The sequence below is a fragment of the Callorhinus ursinus genome, unplaced genomic scaffold (genome assembly GCF_003265705.2).
Source record: "Callorhinus ursinus isolate GAN/ISIS: 27379988/994484 unplaced genomic scaffold, GSC_fseal_2.0 scaffold2, whole genome shotgun sequence".
NCBI classification, from domain to species: domain Eukaryota; kingdom Metazoa; phylum Chordata; class Mammalia; order Carnivora; family Otariidae; genus Callorhinus; species Callorhinus ursinus.
In genome coordinates this window covers 52,346,540-52,367,515 of record NW_027397064.1, presented here as the reverse complement: position 1 = coordinate 52,367,515, position 20,976 = coordinate 52,346,540, and the positions used below count along the sequence as shown (strand labels likewise).

The 20,976-nt window shown below is 36.3% G+C and overlaps 1 protein-coding gene across 1 annotated transcript in view; it reads right to left on the bottom strand.

Moving 5' to 3' along the window:
• Window positions 1-20,976, bottom strand: part of TTN (titin) — a 267,591-nt gene that overhangs the window by 105,046 nt on the left and 141,569 nt on the right. Inside the window, exons 158-184 of the mRNA XM_073881860.1 lie at window positions 20,935-20,976; window positions 20,719-20,802; window positions 20,499-20,582; window positions 20,287-20,370; window positions 20,096-20,173; window positions 19,594-19,674; window positions 19,057-19,143; window positions 18,712-18,789; window positions 15,216-15,329; window positions 13,818-13,886; window positions 11,344-11,424; window positions 10,354-10,425; window positions 9,646-9,738; window positions 9,118-9,180; window positions 7,480-7,569; window positions 5,609-5,659; window positions 4,667-5,068; window positions 4,213-4,491; window positions 3,644-3,919; window positions 3,361-3,500; window positions 2,926-3,052; window positions 2,572-2,835; window positions 1,369-1,635; window positions 967-1,230; window positions 743-882; window positions 447-573; window positions 57-323 (exon numbers count right to left, since the gene is read on the bottom strand). The exon at window positions 20,935-20,976 is cut by the window's right edge and continues 11 nt beyond it. Of these exons, the coding sequence (XP_073737961.1) occupies window positions 57-323; window positions 447-573; window positions 743-882; window positions 967-1,230; window positions 1,369-1,635; window positions 2,572-2,835; window positions 2,926-3,052; window positions 3,361-3,500; window positions 3,644-3,919; window positions 4,213-4,491; window positions 4,667-5,068; window positions 5,609-5,659; window positions 7,480-7,569; window positions 9,118-9,180; window positions 9,646-9,738; window positions 10,354-10,425; window positions 11,344-11,424; window positions 13,818-13,886; window positions 15,216-15,329; window positions 18,712-18,789; window positions 19,057-19,143; window positions 19,594-19,674; window positions 20,096-20,173; window positions 20,287-20,370; window positions 20,499-20,582; window positions 20,719-20,802; window positions 20,935-20,976 (3,804 nt within the window). The remainder of the gene's footprint in view (window positions 1-56; window positions 324-446; window positions 574-742; window positions 883-966; window positions 1,231-1,368; window positions 1,636-2,571; window positions 2,836-2,925; window positions 3,053-3,360; window positions 3,501-3,643; window positions 3,920-4,212; window positions 4,492-4,666; window positions 5,069-5,608; window positions 5,660-7,479; window positions 7,570-9,117; window positions 9,181-9,645; window positions 9,739-10,353; window positions 10,426-11,343; window positions 11,425-13,817; window positions 13,887-15,215; window positions 15,330-18,711; window positions 18,790-19,056; window positions 19,144-19,593; window positions 19,675-20,095; window positions 20,174-20,286; window positions 20,371-20,498; window positions 20,583-20,718; window positions 20,803-20,934) is intronic.

Sequence of the window (20,976 nt, the reverse complement as noted above, 5' to 3'; positions counted from 1 at the left end):
AATAAAAGCAAAAAAAAAAAAAATTAAATGGGGTCTATTTCATAAAGAATATTTACCTTCAATGATCAGTTTGGCACTTGTGTGTTTATCTTCGGCTTCAAACATGTATTTTCCTTCATCTTCAAAAGCAGCTGACTTGATCACCAGGGAATGTTTAGTGCCATCCTTTATAAGCTCAACTTTGTCATCGCCTGTGATTTCCTGGGTTCCTTTCAGCCAACGGAATGTTTTGGGCTCCCTCGACACTTCGCACTCAAACTTAGCCTCATCCTTCTCAAAGACTTTAACGTCACTGAGAGGTGTGATGAAGATGAGTGGCAGTTCTGCAAAGAGAAGATGGGGGGGATGAAGCCAGATTATGCTTCCGTTCATGACCCCCAGTCAGCTCAGGGTCTCGAAGTCTTGCAAAGAAAATAACAAAAGAGTGGCTGACAGACAGAGCATACCTTTCACTTTCAGATTGGCTGCAGATTTGGCGTTGGCGGCCTGGAAGGAGACCTCCCCTGTCATATCCAGCTGGCAGTTATAAAGGACCAGAATATGCTTCTTCCCATCTTCAATGATCTCACAGTCCTATTCGGAGTGAGAAGCAGAAGAAGGACAGAGCAAGAAGAACGTCATTGTCATAACTGGTGATTCCTACCAATCATCAAGACATCTTAGTCCCAAAGTTTATCTTTTTTCACCCCAAACAACCAAGCAGGCAAGCCCCTGCCTGTGTGATTGGATGATCTTGACTTACAGGGGAAGCAGTTAAAGGCTCTCCTTTTAACTTCCACTGGCCATGAACATCCGGTTCAGAAAGTTCAATTTCAAAGCGAGCTGTTTCACCGACAAACAATTCTACTCCGTACAGAGGTTTTTCCACTTTTATTAGTCGAGCTGAAAGTACACAGAGTTTCGTAAGGATGACTGAATACACTGCATGTGCAGGTAGGGTAAGCTGAAAAATTCTGAGCAACTCACCCTCAACATTAAGATTTGCTTTTGTCTGGTCAGTGCCGCAGTCACACATGTATTCGCCTTTATCTTTAAGGTCTGCCTTTTTGATTTTTAGGATGCGGCGCAGGCCATCTGCCTTGATAGAGTATTTTGTCGAAGGTACAATCTCTTCGCCATCTTTGAACCATTTCACTGGCACGTCTTTGCTCACTTCACACTTCAGAATAATCTCATCCTTCTCGACTCCAGTTTTGTCGTGTAATTTCACAGTGAAGTAGGGATCGGCCTCTGGAAAAGCCAGTCAACAGATCATCAGGAGAACTTGAAGATTAAAGGTTACTGGAATCACAAGTGGCAAAATATTCAACAACCACCCCCTCTCTCCATCCCTAAACTGGCTATCCAGTCATTGTTGGTCATGCTTACCTAAAACCTTCAGGCTTGCCGTGGAGCTCAGGTCCTTAACTTGAGCTTTTATCTGGGATATATCATCCAGGGTCACTTCTCTCATTTCCAGTTTGTGAGTCTTGCCCTCAGATGAGATGAGTACGGTTCTGCTCGTGTGGAGTTTGGCATCATTTTTGAACCAGACTACATGCATTTTTTCATGAGAAAGCTCACACACGAAAGTTGCTGTTTCGCCTTCTTTCACTGTTTGGTCTTCAAGAGGCGATATGAATTTCAACCTTATACCTGCAGTGTAAGCGTGGAGAATGTGCTTAGAAACACAGTTTACATTCAGAAATAGTCCACTCTAAACTGCCAAGGTCAAAAGGATCCATTTCGCATAGCATTTATTCACCTTTTCAAGTAGGATCTATCCTCCATTAAAAAAAATTAAGGGGCTTCTTTTGTTGATGATGTGACAGTAAAGTTGTGGTGCCCACTGTCACTTATCCCTATTAGAACTTGGTGTTTGTGGCATAAATCTTGAGAGTTAGCTTTTCTTTTTGTAATGGAAGTACCTGACTTCAGCTTTGCAGGCTAAGCATCCACCTCAGAGATGTCCATCTTGAGTAAACACATTGCCAGCCACAGGCTAGATCAGCAGCCAGGCTGGGCCCCTCCCCACCGTGCCCCACAGGCTCCTCTGTTTCTGAGACCTTGGTTGATTTTGATAACTGACCACTTGGGCAGCTTGTTTTTTTTCTTCCCTCACTTTAATGTCCTGCTCTTATGTTTTAAATTCACAACAAAGAGTGAGCCAATAAAACCATAGACCCCTACCCTCAACCTCAATAAAAGCAGAACCCCAGGCTCACTCTCTACCTCTCACCCCCCTCCTCCAAAAAAAAAACCCCAAAAAACAAAAAAACAAAAAACCAAAACCAAAAACCAAAAACCAAAAACCAAAAACCAAAAACCAAAAACCAAAATCCCTGGCTCTGTGGCCCCAGGTGTGCTGTGTAATTTCCAGGTCCTATAGGTAATAAACCTGTCTCTTTCAACGTTCCCTGATGGTTACTGCTGAGGGCATCTTACAATCATAATAAGACTCACAACGGCTGGTCCAGCCACAACACTGGTTCTTGATAGGCTGAGAATGGCACACACAGCATTCTATCTTTAAAGTCACATGTTTGTGTGCTTACATGTGGGATACTATAGCCAGATCTCATCAACTCTTACCTGTAACAAATAATCGTGCCGAGCTCTTTTTGCCCTCCACCTCAGCAGTATAGACCCCTTCGTCGTTAAACTGAGAATCATTGATAACAAGAATGTGTTTCTTTCCATCAGCAATGATATCAAACTTATCAGATGCCTTGATTATATCAGGTCCTTTAGACCATATCACATTTGCCTCTCGAGTGAGGACACATTCAAATCGAGCCTGTCGCCTTTCTGGAACAGTGACGTCCTTCAGGGGCACAGCAAAGTCAAGTTCAATTTCTGAAAATCAAATGTTAAGAGTGAGGTTTCCAGAATGCACAGGGCTGTGAAATGAAGTCAAGTCCACCCCATGCGTTCTAAAGGCCATACCTTTTACTGTCAGAATGGCAGTGGTAAATGCATTAAGTGCCTGGTAAAGGACTTCCCCAGCTTGGTCCAGTTTGACTTTGTGCAAAGTTAAGAAGCGTTTTCCACCTTCCGCTTTGATTTCACAGGTCTGAAAAAACAATGGTTTTGGTTAGCATTTGAATGAGATAAGTTCCAGAGAGGAGAAATGTTTCAGATCCACATATGTCTATGAATGTCCTAAAAATTACTACTAATAAAAGTGAGTAAACATGTCTAGCCATAAAATATTTAAAAAATTGCTGGAGCTGTCCACAAATAGTGCATCAGAGTTCTTCCCCTCTTTGAGACTTTAGAATCCTGAAAGAACTTTGTCATTGAACTAAATCTGAATGTCAACCTGAAGATAGAATGTGGATATTTTACATGACTGACAACTTAAAATGGGAAATGACTCACAGGTGAGGGCCGAAGAAGTTCTCCCTTCAGTTTCCACTGTCCAGGAATGTCTGCCTCTGAGATTTCTGCATCAAAGCTTGCGCTTTCCTTCTCATAAATGGTAACATCCTCTATTGGTTTAAGCAATTCAACTTCACGCTCTGTATTGGTCAGGGATGAAAAATCATAATGCTTTAAACAATCTAACAATGCTTTCTTTCCTATTTTTTTCCTTTGGTGTGTTATTTTGCCTTCTTTACACACAAAACTTATCTTTTTAGGATATAAGGAAAGACTTTTATACCTCCAAGTGTCAGCTTTGCAGGGTATCTTTTCCCTTCAATTTCCACTGCATATTCATCAATATCTTCTGGTGTAGCATTCTTGACTTTGAGGAATAGCTGTTTTCCTTCTCTTATTATCTCAGTTTTATCATTCGGTTCCGTGGGGATTTCATCATATCCTTTGAACCACTTAATGTTTGGAGTTTCCTTTGCTATAATGCAGGAAAAAACAGCCGTCCCCTTTGGTTTCACATGCTGATCTCGTATAGGTTTCACTAGCCAGTCTCTGATGACTTCTGCATGAAAATAAGGTCAGAAAAAATAGTCATGACCTGAACAAGTAATAGAAATAACTTCCTTAGTAAATTTCAGAAATAGAAAAAAATTCTCAAAACTGGATATAATTAACTTGCTATGATGAGTTGATATCCCCCTGTCTTAGATAAGGTACAAGGCTGGTAAGTAAAATTCTCTCTTCTGTTTTGTTAATATAATAACAAGAAATTCTCTCTTCCTTTTGCTAATATAATAAGAAGAATATACTAGTAAGTATAATAAGCAGAACACAATTTCCCAGCCAAGTACTAACCTACTACTTTGACACAGGATGAACATTCCAGGTTGTTGGCATTTTCCACAGTAACTGTGTATGTTCCAGCGTCATGGTCATCGGCATCATTGATGGTCAGGGCTCGCAACAAGCCAATGACTCCAGGCACAATTTTGCCAGGTTTCTCCACCACAATCTTCCCATCCTTCCTCCAGACCACGTCACGCTCTTTGTTTAACTCACAGCTCAAGTACAGTGGTTGTCCTTTGACCACTGTGACTTCCTCTTCAAGTGCTTTTACAAAACGCACAGGAAGTTCTGTGGAGAATTTCAGTATTAAAAATCTGCAAAGACTTTTCAATATACATACAATCTCTTCAATGATAGAAAACTTGGAAATGAGAGATTTTGGCTCAAGTTACAACAAAAATTGCTAATGAGATTTGTTGTGTTAAAGTTTAATAGGGATCGTAATCAGCAGTCTGGAAATTACCTTCTACAACAAGTTTAGCTGTGGAGGTCTTTTCCTTATTTCCCAAACGTAAAACACAGGTGTATTCGCCGGCATCGGAAAGCTGGACATCCATGATATGCAGCTTTCTGTCTTTACCATCTGCGATGAATCTGTGCTTTGGGCTCTCACGGATATTGCTACCATCTTTCATCCAGCTTGTAATTGCAGTGGACGGGGAGACTAAACATTCAAAGATGGCAGAAGACCCCACTGACTCTGCTTCAGTCAAGACGATGTCTTTGATTTCTTTCACAAACTTCAGGGGCACAGCCTTTAGCTGGTAAGTGAATGGGGCTTCATCAGGAGGCTTCTCCCCACCACTTCCTGGTCTTAACTTTTTCCTTTCGGCTTCTATTGGCGATGGAGTCTTTTTGGCGACACCTAATTCAAAAGAAAGTTAAACGTTGATTTTGCATTTCCAGAAGGGTCAGAAGCTCATACTTGGCTGCCTGCTGGAACAAACCAGTGATAAAGCAACTTGAAGACAAGAACAGAAAATTAAAGACTAGGCAAATTGAAAGGCCAAATGAATTTATACTGCCTTCTTTCAGAAAGGAAAATGAGATAGCATAGGAATCCATGAATAAGAAATGTTCTTCATTTTCTCAAGTTTTAAACCCGAATATAAAATGTCCCAATTCGGGTCTAATTATTTTATCTGTCCTGTATAAATATCATGTATATGAGGAATGAAGCTAAGAATTGATAGGGCTCGTTATGCTAAAATAGAGTTGGTTATACATAATACCCACTTGGATAATATTAGAGATATATTACTTGAAATGTCAGAAGACATACTAGTTTTATCAGAATCAATTAGGAGTAATAAAGATTGTTATAAATTTTGAAACTTTTTCCCCCTTGAATGTAAAGTTTCCCAGGGTGAAAGGTTACAGTTTAGTGCAGGGAAATGACTGTTACCTTTGATGGGACCTTTTGGCTTGGCAGCCTCCTCTTTAGGTGCTTTGGCTTCTGAAATAAAAAGAAAACTCAGCATTTAAACAATTTTCAGATCCATTTTATGCTTAGTAGTAAACCATGCAGGGTGACTCATGTTCTTTGTTATAAATATTAATGCATGAGGAGAAATTGGCTTTATTTATATGACCTCCATGGAGAATACTTGGATATTTCGAGGAAGGCATATTTTGATCAGTGTCATTCTGGTCAATGATGTGACCAAGCTAAATTACCAACCTATTTAGGATTAAAAAATTACTTTCAGCAAGCGCCCTTATTCTTCTGTTTCTGGGAGAAGGCTTACTCTTGCCTTATGAGGAAGTTTAACTCTTGCCTAGCTATGCAAAAGATTTTATATATTTATGTATGTGTTGGTTAAGTGAACCTAGGAAAGAAGGTTCTATCAACAAGGAGTCAATGTAGGAAAAAGAAAAATGGCCCAGAAATTACCAAAAGTCAATTTTTTTTTTAATTGGGCAGACAAATCCAATAAGGATTAAGGAAAGAGAAGGGGTCTATGTGCTACACACATATGGATTCCTTTGAAGATTTCCCTTAGACAATGAACTAAGGCAGAAGCAAGGCAGTTCCTACATTTAGAGTTTAATGAAATTATTAATGTGGGCAGTACAAATGCAGAACGAGCTCTCTAGCTTCAGCCCCTGAGAATGTGAGAAAAGCTTTATTTTTACACATACTTAATTAGTTCAACAGCAGTTATTATCCTTTTCTGAGCTAATGAAAGGTATCACACATTGAAATTGTAAAACTTTAACAGAACAATGTCTAAATCATAAATATCAGTGACAAAATATATTAACATAAATATTAAAGTTGAACTATAGCCCAAAGAATATAATATATTGTCTCATGTCATTAAACACAATAACATTTTAAATATCTCCATAGTGCTTACTATGCACCAGGCACTGTGCTGTTTTACCTATATTTAGTCCTTATAATAATCCTATAGGCAGATATAATTATTAATCTGATTTTACAGAGTAGGAAATTAAAACTTAAAGAGATTAAATAACTAGCCAAGGATCAAATAATTAGGACATGTATTCATCAATGATCAATACATATCAAATCAATTTTGGTTTTGAGATTATCATCTAAGTGATGAACTAATAGTTCATGTACAACTCCTAAGTATCTTAAGTTCATACCTGAGATAGTTAATACCACTGAGTTAGTACATTTAAGGAAATTACTATTGACCTAGATTCTTATATTGATTTAAAGGCTGAACTATGCAGTCTTTTTTTGGTCTCTCTTCTTTTTATTATGGTAAAATAAACCTAACATAAAATTTACCATTTTGGCCATCTTAAAGTATACAATTCAGTTGCGTTAAGTACACTCACAATTTGCAATCATCAACACTATCCATTTCCAGAACTTTTTCATTTTGTTAGTATGCGGTCTTAAAAAAAAAAAACACAAACAAAAAACGACAAATGATTCCTACAGGGCATATGGGAAATTTGAATATCCACGGGCTGCCTATATGTATATCCTTAGAGTGTCTGTCTTCTTAGTTTTCATCAGCCTTGAACATATTCATTACTTAATTTCAAAAGCATATAAAGCAATGATACTTTGAAGGAATGCATATTTCAATCAAAACACAGTGTGTACCCACGGGTGAGAGATTAGGCTGGGAAAGGACATCAGATGAAGAAAATTTAATCAAGAATTTATTACCCACCCCTCCCAGTTGATGATGCCTGTTTCAACAAAAGAGGGTTTGCATTTTAATGAAGAATGAAAACTTTTATTAAGCCACTAAAACAAACAAACAAAAAGAAAACTACAGAATTAACTACCTGCTTTCTTTCCAACCACAGGCACCGTCACTGGGGCAGCGATTGGGGTGGGTGTGGGCTCCACGGGAGGTGGTTTGATTATTTTCACTTCTGTAGAGAGATGTTCTTTGCATTAATATATCCATTCGTCTCTTCCTAAAATCTCATTTGGTGGCCTATTTGCCTTTTCTGACGTAACTTTGAAATTTTCAAATCACTAGTTTTTCAGAGAATAACATATTCTAACTATAGCATGATCTATATACAGTATGATGTAATAATATATTCAATATATTCCAATATAATTATATTGAGTAAAAAAATAATACAATCTAAAAATATATTGGGACATTATAAATCATCTGATGCATGCTTTTACTTCCTTTTTTAAAATAACTACATATTTGTTAAAACACACACACACACACACACACACACACGCAGTCAAAATGGTGTCACTTAGACCAAGTTCCCAAAATGGAACTTAATACCCAGTCTAATTGCAGTTTCAGCCTCCCCAAAGACATGTGGCCTTAACTGGTCAGCCAGCAAATTTTTCTTTCCATCAGCACCAATGAGTCTGTTGGTTCCTCTCCATCCCCCAAAGAAAGAATGAAATAATCTACATGATAAAAAAAAAACAAAACCAAACCCTGCTTTTTCCTCTAGCAGACAACCTCCTCTACAACAATCCTTGTCTTTTGCTCATGACTTTCCTGCCCTCACCCTCTGTCTATAAAAACCTTCCTTTTTGTATTAACTCCTTGAAGTGACTCTCTATTTGCTAGACAGGGTGCTGCCCCTTTCATGAATTGTTTAGTAAAGCCAATTAGATCGTCACATTTGCTTGGTTGAATTTTGTTATTTGACAATTTTTTGTAAGAAGCATGAAGGATTTCCCTGATGCTGAGGGATATTGAGCACTTTTTCATGTGATAAAGAAGATGTGGTGTGCGTACACACACAAACACACAAACACACACACACACACACACACACACACACACAATGGAATATTATGCAGCCATCAAAAGGAATGAAATCTTGCCATTTGCAACGATGTGGATGGAACTGGAGGGTATTATGCTGAGTGAAATAAGTCAATCAGAGAAAGACATGTATCATATAACCTCACTGATATGAGGAATTCTTAATCTCAGGAAACAAACTGAGGGTTGCTGGAGTGGTGGGGGTGGAAAGGATGGGGTGGCTGGGTGACAGACATTGGGGAGGGTATGTGCTGTGGTGAGCACTGTGAATTGTGTAAGACTGTTGAATCACAGACCTGTGCCTCTGAAACAAATAATACATTATATGTTAAAAAAAAAAAAAGAAGAAGACAGCAGGAAGGGAAAAATGAAGGGGGGAAATCGGAGGAGGAGACGAACCATGAGAGACTGTGGACTCTGAGAAACAAACTGAGGGTTCTAGAGGGGAGGGGGGTGGGGGGATGGGTTAGCCTGGTGATGGGTATTAAAGAGGGCACGTCCTGCATGGAGCACTGGGTGTTATACGCAAACAAGAACTAATGATGTAATGTATGGTGATTAACATAATAAAATAAAAAAGACAAAAAGGATTTAAATAAAGTTTCTTACATTTAAAAAGAAAAGAAGCATGAAGGAATATGCTGTTGACATTGGGGATAGGCTTGCTTACCTGGTTCAGGCTTTGGTTTTGGTTCAGGTCCAGGGAGAGGTATTGCTGGCTTAATTTCAGGCACTAAAATAATTCACAGTTGTAAGCAGGTTATTTGGAGATTTGGGGTTTTTTTTTTTTTTTGATTTTTGAAGTTTTTCACTAAATTAAACCAAAATTGAGCAGACTTAATATATCTTGGGAGATAGTAGAATTTAAACATATATGGTCACCAAATCAAGTATTTGATCTAAGTTTATTTTGCATTTGAACCAAATATTTGGAAAATATAGTAAAACATTTTATTGGTTCTAATGTTATTCATCTCATTATCCATTTTTTCCCTAGTGCTTAAAACTTATTTTAAATTTAACAAGTGTGTGGTCATTAGCCAAGTACACCTAAGGTGAAATGGTAAAGAAAATTAAAGCATATGTGATGAATAGATTAAGGTCCTGTGTTCACATCTTAATGCCAGTGTGATGGTTTTTTAAATGATGCATGTTTGCATTTTTAGAGACAACTAAGACAGTACACTTAAGTTTATACCTTTTACTGGTTCAGGAACTTTCCTTTCCCTTTTCGTAACAGTAGCTGGAGGTACTTCAGCCTCTTCAACAACTTTCGGAGGTGGCTCTGGTACTTTAAGATAATGAGATTATTTTCTAGTGTTATTTGAATACTTAGAAATCAACTGACCTGAAATAATCAGATCAAACTATTTTTCAAGAGCTCTATTAATGGCTTTTAACAAAACCTTATATTGTATCAATTAATTTCTATTTTCTCTCTTTGACTGTTTCTCAGTTTATTTTACTTTCTCTTATTCCACCCACTTGTGTCCCAACTCCGTGAGCTCTCCCTTCCTAAATCACTTCCGTGACAGTTCCCAATAAATACACACTTTGAGAATAGGCTAATGATAACAATCAACCCACTTAAAAGCCCCCAAATTCTGTGCCACGATTGTTGACACCCTCCCATGTAGTTATTTTGCAGCCAACCTGATTATTTCACAATCATTGCTACCAGACAAGGGGGCAAAGTAATAACAATAATGAAGTATGGGAAAATATATGAATGGATTTGGAAATTACTATAAAGATCTTTAAACAGAAAGCAGACAATGGAAAGCACAGACTATTTCACAGACAAAATATGAAGTTATGCTTATATTTAACTCCAATGATGTTTACAAGATAAACCTTTTGTTAAATGTCCACTTTATTAAAAGATAATTGTTACTGAGATTCCTACCTGGTTTTTTAATTTTTTCTAGTTTTTTAGGTTCTACTTTAGGTTCTTCTTCTTCAGGCCTCTTTCTTAGAACTTAAAAGACAAAAAGGTTTATATGTAAACCAAGACAAACAAACTAATGAAGATGTTGAGCACACTTGACAAATGCAAATAATACACAAAGCAAAGAAAATGAAAAGCATGCGACCTGGTACACTGGACAACTAGCCCTTACACTAGAAGTGCTTTTTTTGTTTTTTTTAAATCAAAGGTGGTCAAATTAATTAAAATAACACTGGGAGTCACTTTATATCCATGTACATAGGCAATCTGTTGTTCAGAGACAATGCTGTTGCAAAAATGACCAAAACACAAATGAGTAATTTGAATAGCAACAGATTCAATTCATAATTCACCATTGTAATATAATGAGGAGTATTTAAGTAAGTATAAAGTTTACTTAAGTGGAGATATCCAAAGAAATGTAGTCTAGATACCCATAATTCAGTGTGAAGAAAATGTTAGAACTCGATTCTTCATATGAATATCTTGCTTCCAATTAAGATTTTATTAGTAGAAAGAAATATTCAGTTTTTAGAAAAATGTTATTTATTAGTTCTGATGATCCTGCATCACACTTTAAAACTGAATACTGAATTTAGAAGTCTTAAGAAGTTTGGTCTAATTTAGAATATTTAATTGGTTTAGTGTATTTTACTACATAATTTGAGTATGAATATGACAGTTTTGGTCATTATTATTAGCTTAGAGTATGATCAATTTAGTTATGTCTATGCATGTAAACTTCAAAACTGACTGCTCACAAAATTTGTTTTTTGAAAAAAGCTATGGAAATTATAGCCTTCCCAATTTTCAGTGCAACTATAAATGAATTTTGATAAATAGGTAATCTGATTAAAAGAAAACCAAGAGACAGAAACATTTTGTAAGCTTTCAAGTCTATTCTTTTTGTAAATTTAAAGCTAACAAAACATTTGAAAAATACTATACCGCTTTTGAGAACAACTTCTTCCTTTGGTTGAGGTTTAGGTTCAGGAAGTAATTTGCGAACTTTCTTTTCACCTCCAGGCACTTAAAAGAATATGATTTCAAATTTTGAGGTAAATTCATATAAAAGTAAATTTCAACAAGAAAAAGGTCTCTTTCAAAACTAGTTAACTATAGTGCATAATAATTTTTGTTGCAAAATAATATCACAGAATTTAAAAGCAAATAATACACTTCACATTATTTCCTTTGCAAACATTTATATAGCCTTGTGACAAATACCGTTGCATTTATTGAAAGCAAATATAGTCAATTTAAGTGAAGGTAGAAGATGTTATTCTATATTGACTTTATGAATCTTTGATCAAATACAGGGTTCTTGACAGCATTTTTGCCCCAATCTACAATTGTAGATTGTTCAATTCTACATTGGTATCTCAACTGTCTATTACATTAAAATGATACTGGTAAGTGTTAGTGTCATTATCCAGTCTTCTCCACTGGTGAGAGAAGAAAGCTAAGGGATCTGGCTGATGACCTTGATGTTGGGAAAGGACCACTCTTACTTTCCTAACAGAAGGGAAGTATCATTTCTTAAGATCTCTCTTTTGAAATAATACTAACCTAAAATTATAAAACTCTAGAATTTGAGAGCTGGTTTAGAGCTCATTTTTAATGAATAAGAAAATGTTCTTGAATTTAGACTAAAAGGGACCCAAGGAATTCTAAGTTTATTCTCTCTTGCATCTTCAGTGACTATTGGGCATGATGGATGATATTATATAGAGCAGCCTCCTCCTTCTCCTACAACCCTCATGGATTTGAGTGGAAAAAAGAGAAATGCTGGGTGACTACTGAACCACCTTATCTCTCTAGTGATGTCAATGAAAATCAGCTTAAAACATTATTTATTTGTATCACTTAACGGCCTATTTGTTTACTCATGTGAAATCTGAATTTTTAGATATTTCTAAAAAATTTCCCATTTGGTGCTTTAAGCAGGATTTTTGCAATTCATTAAGTAGGTGTTTTATTTTGTTTTCATTTTTTGAGTAGGCTCCACACTCATTGTGGAGCCCAACGTGGGGCTTGAACTCATGACCCTGAGATCAAGACCTGAGCTGAGATCAAGAGTCAGATATTAATTGACTGAACCACCCAGGTGCCCCTAAATAGGTTTTTTTTTTAATGTGATAAAGATAACTTTGCATAACTTCAAAACTTAAATGTATGAAAGGTAAATATGTATTTCATTTTAAATAATGATTTTTCTCGTCGAGTATTTTAAGTAAAATTTCACACTTCAACATTAAATTTTTTTATCCACGTTAAATTTTGCTGGCTTTCAATACTATTTTAGAGTTACCAATATTCTCAATGTATAACTATTTTCATTGATCAAACATGGAAAGATGACCATGCATATAATTAATGTAAGGATGGCACATATTCTTTACTCATATAATGGACATAGTGGAAATACATCTTTGCATTTGTATTTCTGTATTTTCATTTTATTTTTAAGGTCTTATTGACATTTGAGACTCAGGTACAGAACACACCATTGCAGCTATTATTTTTAAAGTCATTATATGACATTACATGTCATTTTAATGTTTAAGTGGCTTTTCCTCCATTATTAGTTAACAGCCATAGTAATATTATTTTGTAATCTCCATTTTATAAGTCAGGAAATGTATATTCAGATGGGTGATTTTTCTAAAATTCCAGAGTGAATCAAGAACAGATTCAATTTCTGGGTCTGGATGTGTTGATGACTTAAACAGAATGCTGCTACCCATTATACTTACTAGAAAAATTAATAACTCTATTTTAAATGGAAAAATTTCTAAAATTTATGATCCATTTATTTTTCTTTCGGTTCTAAGTTTAGATGGGGAAAATACTGTGTCAAGAGAAATGAATTTTGAAAAATGACCTCAGCAATCCTGAATGCTCCCTAAAACTCCCAGTGAGATCTGATGCCTGAAAGAACGTCTTGGAGTCAGTGACCAGAGAGTGACAGGAAAGCCCTGAGGAAATCCCTATGAATCATCTCAATAGTATAGAAGGATGACATGACTTATTTTTAGCGCTCTAACACTGGCCAAAATACTGTTGTTCAGGTGAAATTCCAAAGCTTTCTACTATTAGGTCTTTGCATTTTAACCCAAGGTGTGTCCTGAAGCTAATTTCAGCTAACCAGTAATATTTAATATTTTTAAGTTGAGGGAAAATGCAAGAAGACATATGTAGATGAGACAAAGATAAACAATATCCATGAATGTATGAAATTTGATGGGAGACAAAGGCAGCAACACTCATGAGCCAGGACCATAAAAACCACAAAAACACAAGAAATAAATGAGACTATGCTGATTAATAAAAAAAAGAAAGAACATTCTAGAAGACAGGAAGAGGAAGGAGCGCAGTGGAGGGATACTGCACAGAAATGCATTTTCCAGATTGTGAAATACCTTTCAGAGGCTTAAGCTCCACTTTTTCTGGAACTTCAGGTTTTTCAGGAACTTTCTTCTTTGGAACAGCTTTAAAGAATATGATCTTAATTTTATTATTTGTATATTTAGACTTATCTGAAGCAAATTATTAAATATCTGCTCCAAGAGTCAAAACCAGCTTTGCTTACAACCAAAGAGCATTGATAACAGCCAAGAGCAGCCACCAAAGAACATACAGGAAGCGTTCAAACCATGAAAACATTGCCCTTTTACTCTGATGGTGAGTAGTAAGTTTAAGTCTGGTGGAGAAAGAAGGTAATTTTTGTTCTTTGCAAGAAGAAGAAATTTTCCTTTAAGTATAAATTTATATTAAGGGAAGTGTATTAAGTGTGTGTCTTCATGGACTATGAATCAACAGATGGGTAGCCTTGTAAGAGGTGCCCATTTTCTATGTATGACTTAAAATGCCAGAAAGTTACCCCTGCTGGCCAGGAGGGGTGAAGAGGGGCAAGAATCATGAGAAGCAGTTTTACTGTGAAAGATTCTGACTTTGTACATGTGTAGGTAAGCATGGGAAAGTGCTCATCTAAGATTTTATCTAGATTATTTTAGATTGAGAAATCTCATGACACTACCAATAAGACAACATTGTATTACCATAAAAAGAATAATATGTTTTCACCAGGTTATTTCAGCTTTTAAAGATGTCATTTTAATAATTAAGTAATATTGCATCAGTTCAAAGAAATATCTAAATAAAAAAAGACTGAAGGGAAATTTAACAATGAGAAGAGATGCTGGGTATCAAATGTATTCATAATCACTCTTTCTGGCTACGCCGAGGACCACCATAAGATGCAGTTTGGCCTTTTATTAAGTTGCAAAAGAAAAAAAAAGTAGGGCAGCAGTGATGGGTAATTTATATGCTTTCCTTTGATGGTATGTGAGCACATATCAGCTATCAATGCCATAAATACATTACTTACAGTATATTTCAAAACACATGAAATTCTTTAAGAACAAAGTTTTGCTTTGTATAAATTTGTTACTGCAACATTGAAAGTTTCATGCAAAGTTTTCTTATACATTCCAAATGCACAAGATCCCAAAGATATGTATAGCAATCACACCCTGAAATCAGAACCCTTTCTCCATAAGAAAGTTAGTTGGACAGCCCCTGCATCCAGATGTCTAGGATGAAGCTAACAATGAGCAATGATGCCCTTCTGTCAGGCCTGTTCTGACAAAGCACCCGAAGGCAGTAGAAAACACAGATCTCTATGCAATTCCCATAGCTCGATCATGTTTGAAAGCCACACACTTTTAAAAAATAATACATGCCTTGCAAGCACCATTTCAGATGACTGAATAGAAGTATGAAGCAGATTAATAAAACTTGGGAGCATCATTTTATACCTTTAAGTTGGAATATTTTCTCCCTCACATCTTCCTTTGGTGGAGCCGGAGGAGGTGCCACAGGCTTTGGTTTGAGTTTTGGTTTCTCAATAACCTTCTTTTCAGGTTCAGGTTCTTGAAAGAGTATTTCAGGAGGGTTAGTATATATATATATGTTAATTAGCATGTGGATATATGGTATATTCAGTAGAAATTTAAACATATATATATATCAAGTAAAAAGTTTGCTTTTTAAATTCCTATTAGTATTCAACATAAAGCATAAAACAGTATCCAACATAAAACACAAAAATTTGTACACAGATGATGAGAAATATGGTGAAGGCACTAATAAAAACAAAGGAAGTATCTGTGTAAGCCACACTGACATGAGATCAACAGTACAAACGACACAGATGCATAAAAATGAAATGCACATTTAAAAGAGTATCTTACACACAGATGTAGAACATAAAACATATATGAAGATGAACATGATGATAAAGAGTTAAGTCCAATTAACTGAATACCTTGTATTGGTATTTCTTCTGGCTGTGGCTCAGGTTCAGGTTCTTCAGGCTCGATATACTTTTGAATTTCACGTTCTTTAAAGAATGTTGACAGAGGATATGAGAGTGTAAAGTTCTTCACAAAGACTCATACAAATTTCACACAGATGTAAAGATTGTAGTCACAAAAACAAAAATATACAATTCATACAAATTATACAGAAAAAGAGGTAAGACTTCTATTATACTTAAACATTCTATCAACTACTTTATTTGATGTATGTTGATGGCAAATGAGATGACTTTTAAAATCTGATGTGGGGTTACTGTTTGAGAATCCAGTGCAATTTTCCCAGTTTTGCCTTGTAAACTGTATCTTTGGGAATTATTAATTACTATCAAGAAAAATCAAATTAAAGATTCTACTTCAAAAGAAGTATAACTATTTGAAAAATGAAGCAAGCATATGCTGGAATGCTTCTGTATATAATTTCAAGAAAGAATGTCACCTTTTGAATAGTTTTTTTATTTCTAGCAGGAGTCTTTAAGAGATTAAAAATATTTGTATTTATACATGTGTGTGTGTGTGTGTGTGTGTGTGTGTGTGTATATATACCTTCAACAGGGGGAGTCACTTTTCTACCAATGGTTATGGATGCCTTTTCTTCATACATTATTTCCTCAGGAGACTCTTTGATTTAAAAAACACAGTATTATATTTTAGACTATATTCACAATAGAATCTTCCAACTGCTAAGTTGCAACATATCAACTTAGTTATACTCTAGGACATATTCTTCAGATGACCCCAAAATATCAACAACTTCACTACATAAAGACAGACAACAGACAAATACATAAAACCCATCTACAACCAAAGCAAGATGTTGAAGACAGTTGTCATCTTTCCAAGATTTATAGAGCAGCCGTGTACCTTGGATGGGTGGAGCTTCTGGCTCTTCAGGAATAGGAATGGACACTTTCTTTTCTGGGATGATTTCCTTCGGTACTTGAGGCACTTTAAAGATATTGATTTTGTTTACTATTAAGAATTTAGAAGATTCTGCAAACAGCAGGCAAAGAATACAGTGAAAAGAACTTTCTAAGACTTAGTGGATAATATGGCTTTGGAGGCATGGCACCCTTTTGGACATTCCAATTTTATAAACGAGTCTTCTCAGCCTTCTTCATTTGCATCTCTTCTTCTGTGTACCCTTAAATGCCAGTGTTCTCCACTGGTCTAACTCTGAAGCTTTAAAAAAATTAGCTCTACATTCTGTGAACAATCACTCCTGCACTCTCAACTCTTACTTCTCTGTGGATGACTTCTAGATCTACATCTCCTGCTCCCTTCTCTTTCCTAAGCTCCAGATGCATATTCCCAGCTTCTATATTTGAAAAGTGAAAAATATATTCACTATCTTCTTTCTAATGTTAATTAGCGACGCAATGAACCATTCCCATGGATGTCTAGCTACAACCCTTACAATCATCTTGGGCTCCTCTACTTCCTTAATTGTTTCCATAATAGACACCAATTTGATCTCCCATCTCTCTCACTCTTACATTTCTACCACCACTGATCTTGTCCAACTCTTAATGACCCTAAATAGCTGCAATGGCTCTTGACTATTATCACTGTCTTCCAGCAGCTGGAACTATTGCCAGTCATCTTTCTGAAGCCTGACCTCTACTGATTGGTGTACCTGCTTCAAAGCCTTTGAAGCTTCCTGTTGCCTACAGAATAAAGGACACACCCGATATGGGCATTCAAAGAACTCCAAAATATGATCCTCAGCTTTATATCCAGACTCTCTTTCAAGACACCTCACAACCAATTCATACTCAAATTGTACAAATATATTTGAAGGTCCTTGAACTTCCTAGACTCTTCTACCTCTGTGCCTTTTGATAAAAAATCTTTCCTTTGCCTAGAAAACCATTTCCTCAATTGCTATACACTGTCAAAATCCATCAAAACTTAAATTTTCATTTCTTTCATACAGTTTTCCCCTGATGCCTCTTCCTGAAATTTATCTTCCCTTGCTCTGTGTTTCTATAGCCCTTGATACTCTTGTAGGTGTGATCACTTCCTGTCTCTATGAGAGCTGTGCTGGGCTTTCTTCTTACCACCTTGAAATTGCCTGAAGACAGGACCAGATCTTATTTTTTCTAGTATGCTGTTTTTTAGTGGTAGGACATTCAGCAAAATATGCTAAATTGAGGTGTTCTACCCCTTGAATCAGAGGAGGTCCTTTGCTACCACACGGAACACTGTCATAGCACAACTGAATCTCATTTATTTGTTTTCTCCTGCTTATCTATCTCCTTTTTTTCTCTTTGCCCTCATTATTTCCCCCTTTTCATCTGTGAAGTGTGGTTTTACATAAGAACTATTATTAAAATGCTATGGTAGTATTCAGGGAAATCTGTATTTTTTTCTTCATGGTAGGTACCTTTTTCTGGCAGGGCTTCTCGTTTTTTGGTAACAGGCACAGGTTCCTTCTTTACTGGAACAAGTTTCTTGGGCACCTCAGGCACTTTGAAGATATTAGTTGTATTTTAAAAAGAGTATTTAGAAACATTTTAAATGTTAAGAATAAAGGATCTGTAGTTAATGGAGCAGTATTAACATTATTGGAAACAAAATAAGGACATTTTTGTCCCTAGTTTTGAAACAACAAGGACAGATAACAGATCACTTTAAAAAAACAATGATACTAATGCTATCAGTGATGATGGGAATACCTTGAGCTGCTGGTATTTCTGGCTTCTTAACAGTTGGGACTTTCTTCACTGGGACAACTTTCTTTGCCATCTCAGGTACTTTAAAGATATTAGTAGCATTTAATAATATAAAATTGCAAGATGCAATATGTACATATTAATTTGACAAGAACATTTAGATAACAGTTATGTACATAATACAACACAATACATAATAAAGACTAGAATTTTAGACAGCACACAAAAATGAAGCAAATATTGATTTATTTTACTGTAAGTACCTTTAGGAGGTGGAGCTTCTGGTTTTTTGATAACAGGAACTTTCTTCTCTGGAACAATCTTCTTGGGTTCTTCAGGCACTTGAAAGATAGGAATTTCTTTGAGTCAAATGATTAACAATGTAAAGCTTAACACTAATGAATGAATAAAGAAGATCACACCCATCCCTTTGGCATGCACACTGTAAAATTCTATGGCTTTGTGTGTGCCAATGACTTCTGTTCTTGCCAATGAAGTCGAGTTTCAAGAAAGAGAGGAGACTGACATTTTACCTTAAAGAAGATACATAATAGATATAAAAATCAAATGATGTATTTTCCTGTACAATACAGCATCCTGCCTTGTACCTGCTGGTGGTGGGGCTTCTGGCTCCTCTTCAGCAACAGGAACTGGCTCTTCCTCTTCAGGAGCAATTTCCTCCGGTTCTTCATATACTTTAAAGATATAGTTAATTTTGATTCCATGTATGGAATAATACTGTAAAATGCACAAAACACTGAGCATAAAAACTAGTAACTGTGATTTCTTCCCTTGTTTTAATTAATCTTCTCTTAGTTTTGTGAAGATGAAATCTATCTTATTTGCACTGACTTCTGTTTCTATTGATTCGAATGCTTGGAAAGCCCTTTTGGCATTTAGTGTCATTTATAGTCACTAGTTCTGTCCTACTTTCTGTGCGCATTAGAGAAACTTTAATACAGCTTATGATGCCCTATGTAGATGTTGTTGATTGATAACCCAAATCAGAGCTAATTAAGAATGGTTAAGACAAATAATTAAAGGACGGAAAATGACCACGAGATACTGAATAAGAAAAAAAGAGGACTAAGGCTTAAATTAGCAGCTGACATGAGTGGCAAGCTCATTAATGATCTTACGTGTACCTTCTGGAGGAGACTCTACTTTCTTGGGAACAGGAATGGCTGGTTCCTCTTCTATGACAGGTTTCTTTGGCACCTCTGGCACTTTAAAGATATTAGTTAGATTTACTTCTAGATAGTTGAGAAGTACACGAAATTTATACCACCTCTAGTTCACATCTAGGTCAAATAACCCAGAGACAAATCCAAGAACAAAATTCACAAGGCCAGTAATCTGTTCTGAGATCTGCATAGCAGGGAGAGAAATGTGGCCTATGCAGATTAACAAAACCATATTAGCAAACTCTTTGGTGCATATAATAGATGCATCAGTTTTTTTGTTTGTTTGTTTATTTGTTTTTAAACCAATGATGTTATTTAAAAACATTTAAACCCTAAAAATCCAGAATGGCAGGTTTGTAATTGTGAATATAAGAAGTTTGACAAACAACAGGGTTTCCTATAATAAGCAACTTTTGAAGCCAGAGTGAGTGTTTTCCTGTAGAATCTCATTAGGGACATGTACCTTTAGGTGGTGGGACTTCGGGCTTCCTGGGAACAGTTACTTTCTTTTCAGGAACAACTTCTTTTGGAACTTCAGGCACTTTAAAGGCATTAGTATTTTAGCATTATGAAGAGTTGCATTTGCATAGAACAAAATACTTTTTAAGAGTTGGAGGTTTTATCCTCCATCACATGTTAGACAGCTATATGTACCTTTAGCAGGTGGGACTTCTGGTTTTTTGGGAACCACGAGAGGCACCTTCTTTTCAGGAACAACTTCCGTGGATACCTCAGGCACTTTAAAAGATATTAGTTGTTTTTAGCTCATCGTTTCAATGACATGAAAATCATTAGGTATAGCAGTGGAACCCAACCCTTGAAAGACAGACATTTTTCTGTCGGAGGTTAATGGCAGTGAGAAATACCTTTCACTGGTGGTGGTTCAGGTTTTTTGGCAACGACAGCAGGTGGTTTCTTTTCTGGGGCAGGTTTCTTGGGTGGCACGGTCACTAAGGGTATTGGAATTTATTTTTTAGAATCAGTGAAGATGAATGAGAAATAAGACAAAAAGCTCAAAATGTCCAGAATTTTCAGGGCAAGAGGGGTGGATAATTGGCTAAGGCCACCTAGCAGCTGGCCAAGTACCTTTTGGCGGAGCAACAGGCTCTGGCTCTTCCACAACCTCCGCTGGAGGCTCTTCCCAGGAAATTTCCTCAGGCTCCTCATGCACTTGAAAGAGACAAGCTCATTTTAATGCTAGAGTCGACTAAAGCATAGGAAATATTTTACAAACAGATTTTTATAACACTAAGAAGAGAGTTTTCTTTTAAAAAATAATAGTTTTGGTAGTGTCATTATTACCTGCAGGGGGAGGACTCTCCGGTTTGGGAGGAAGAGCTTCAG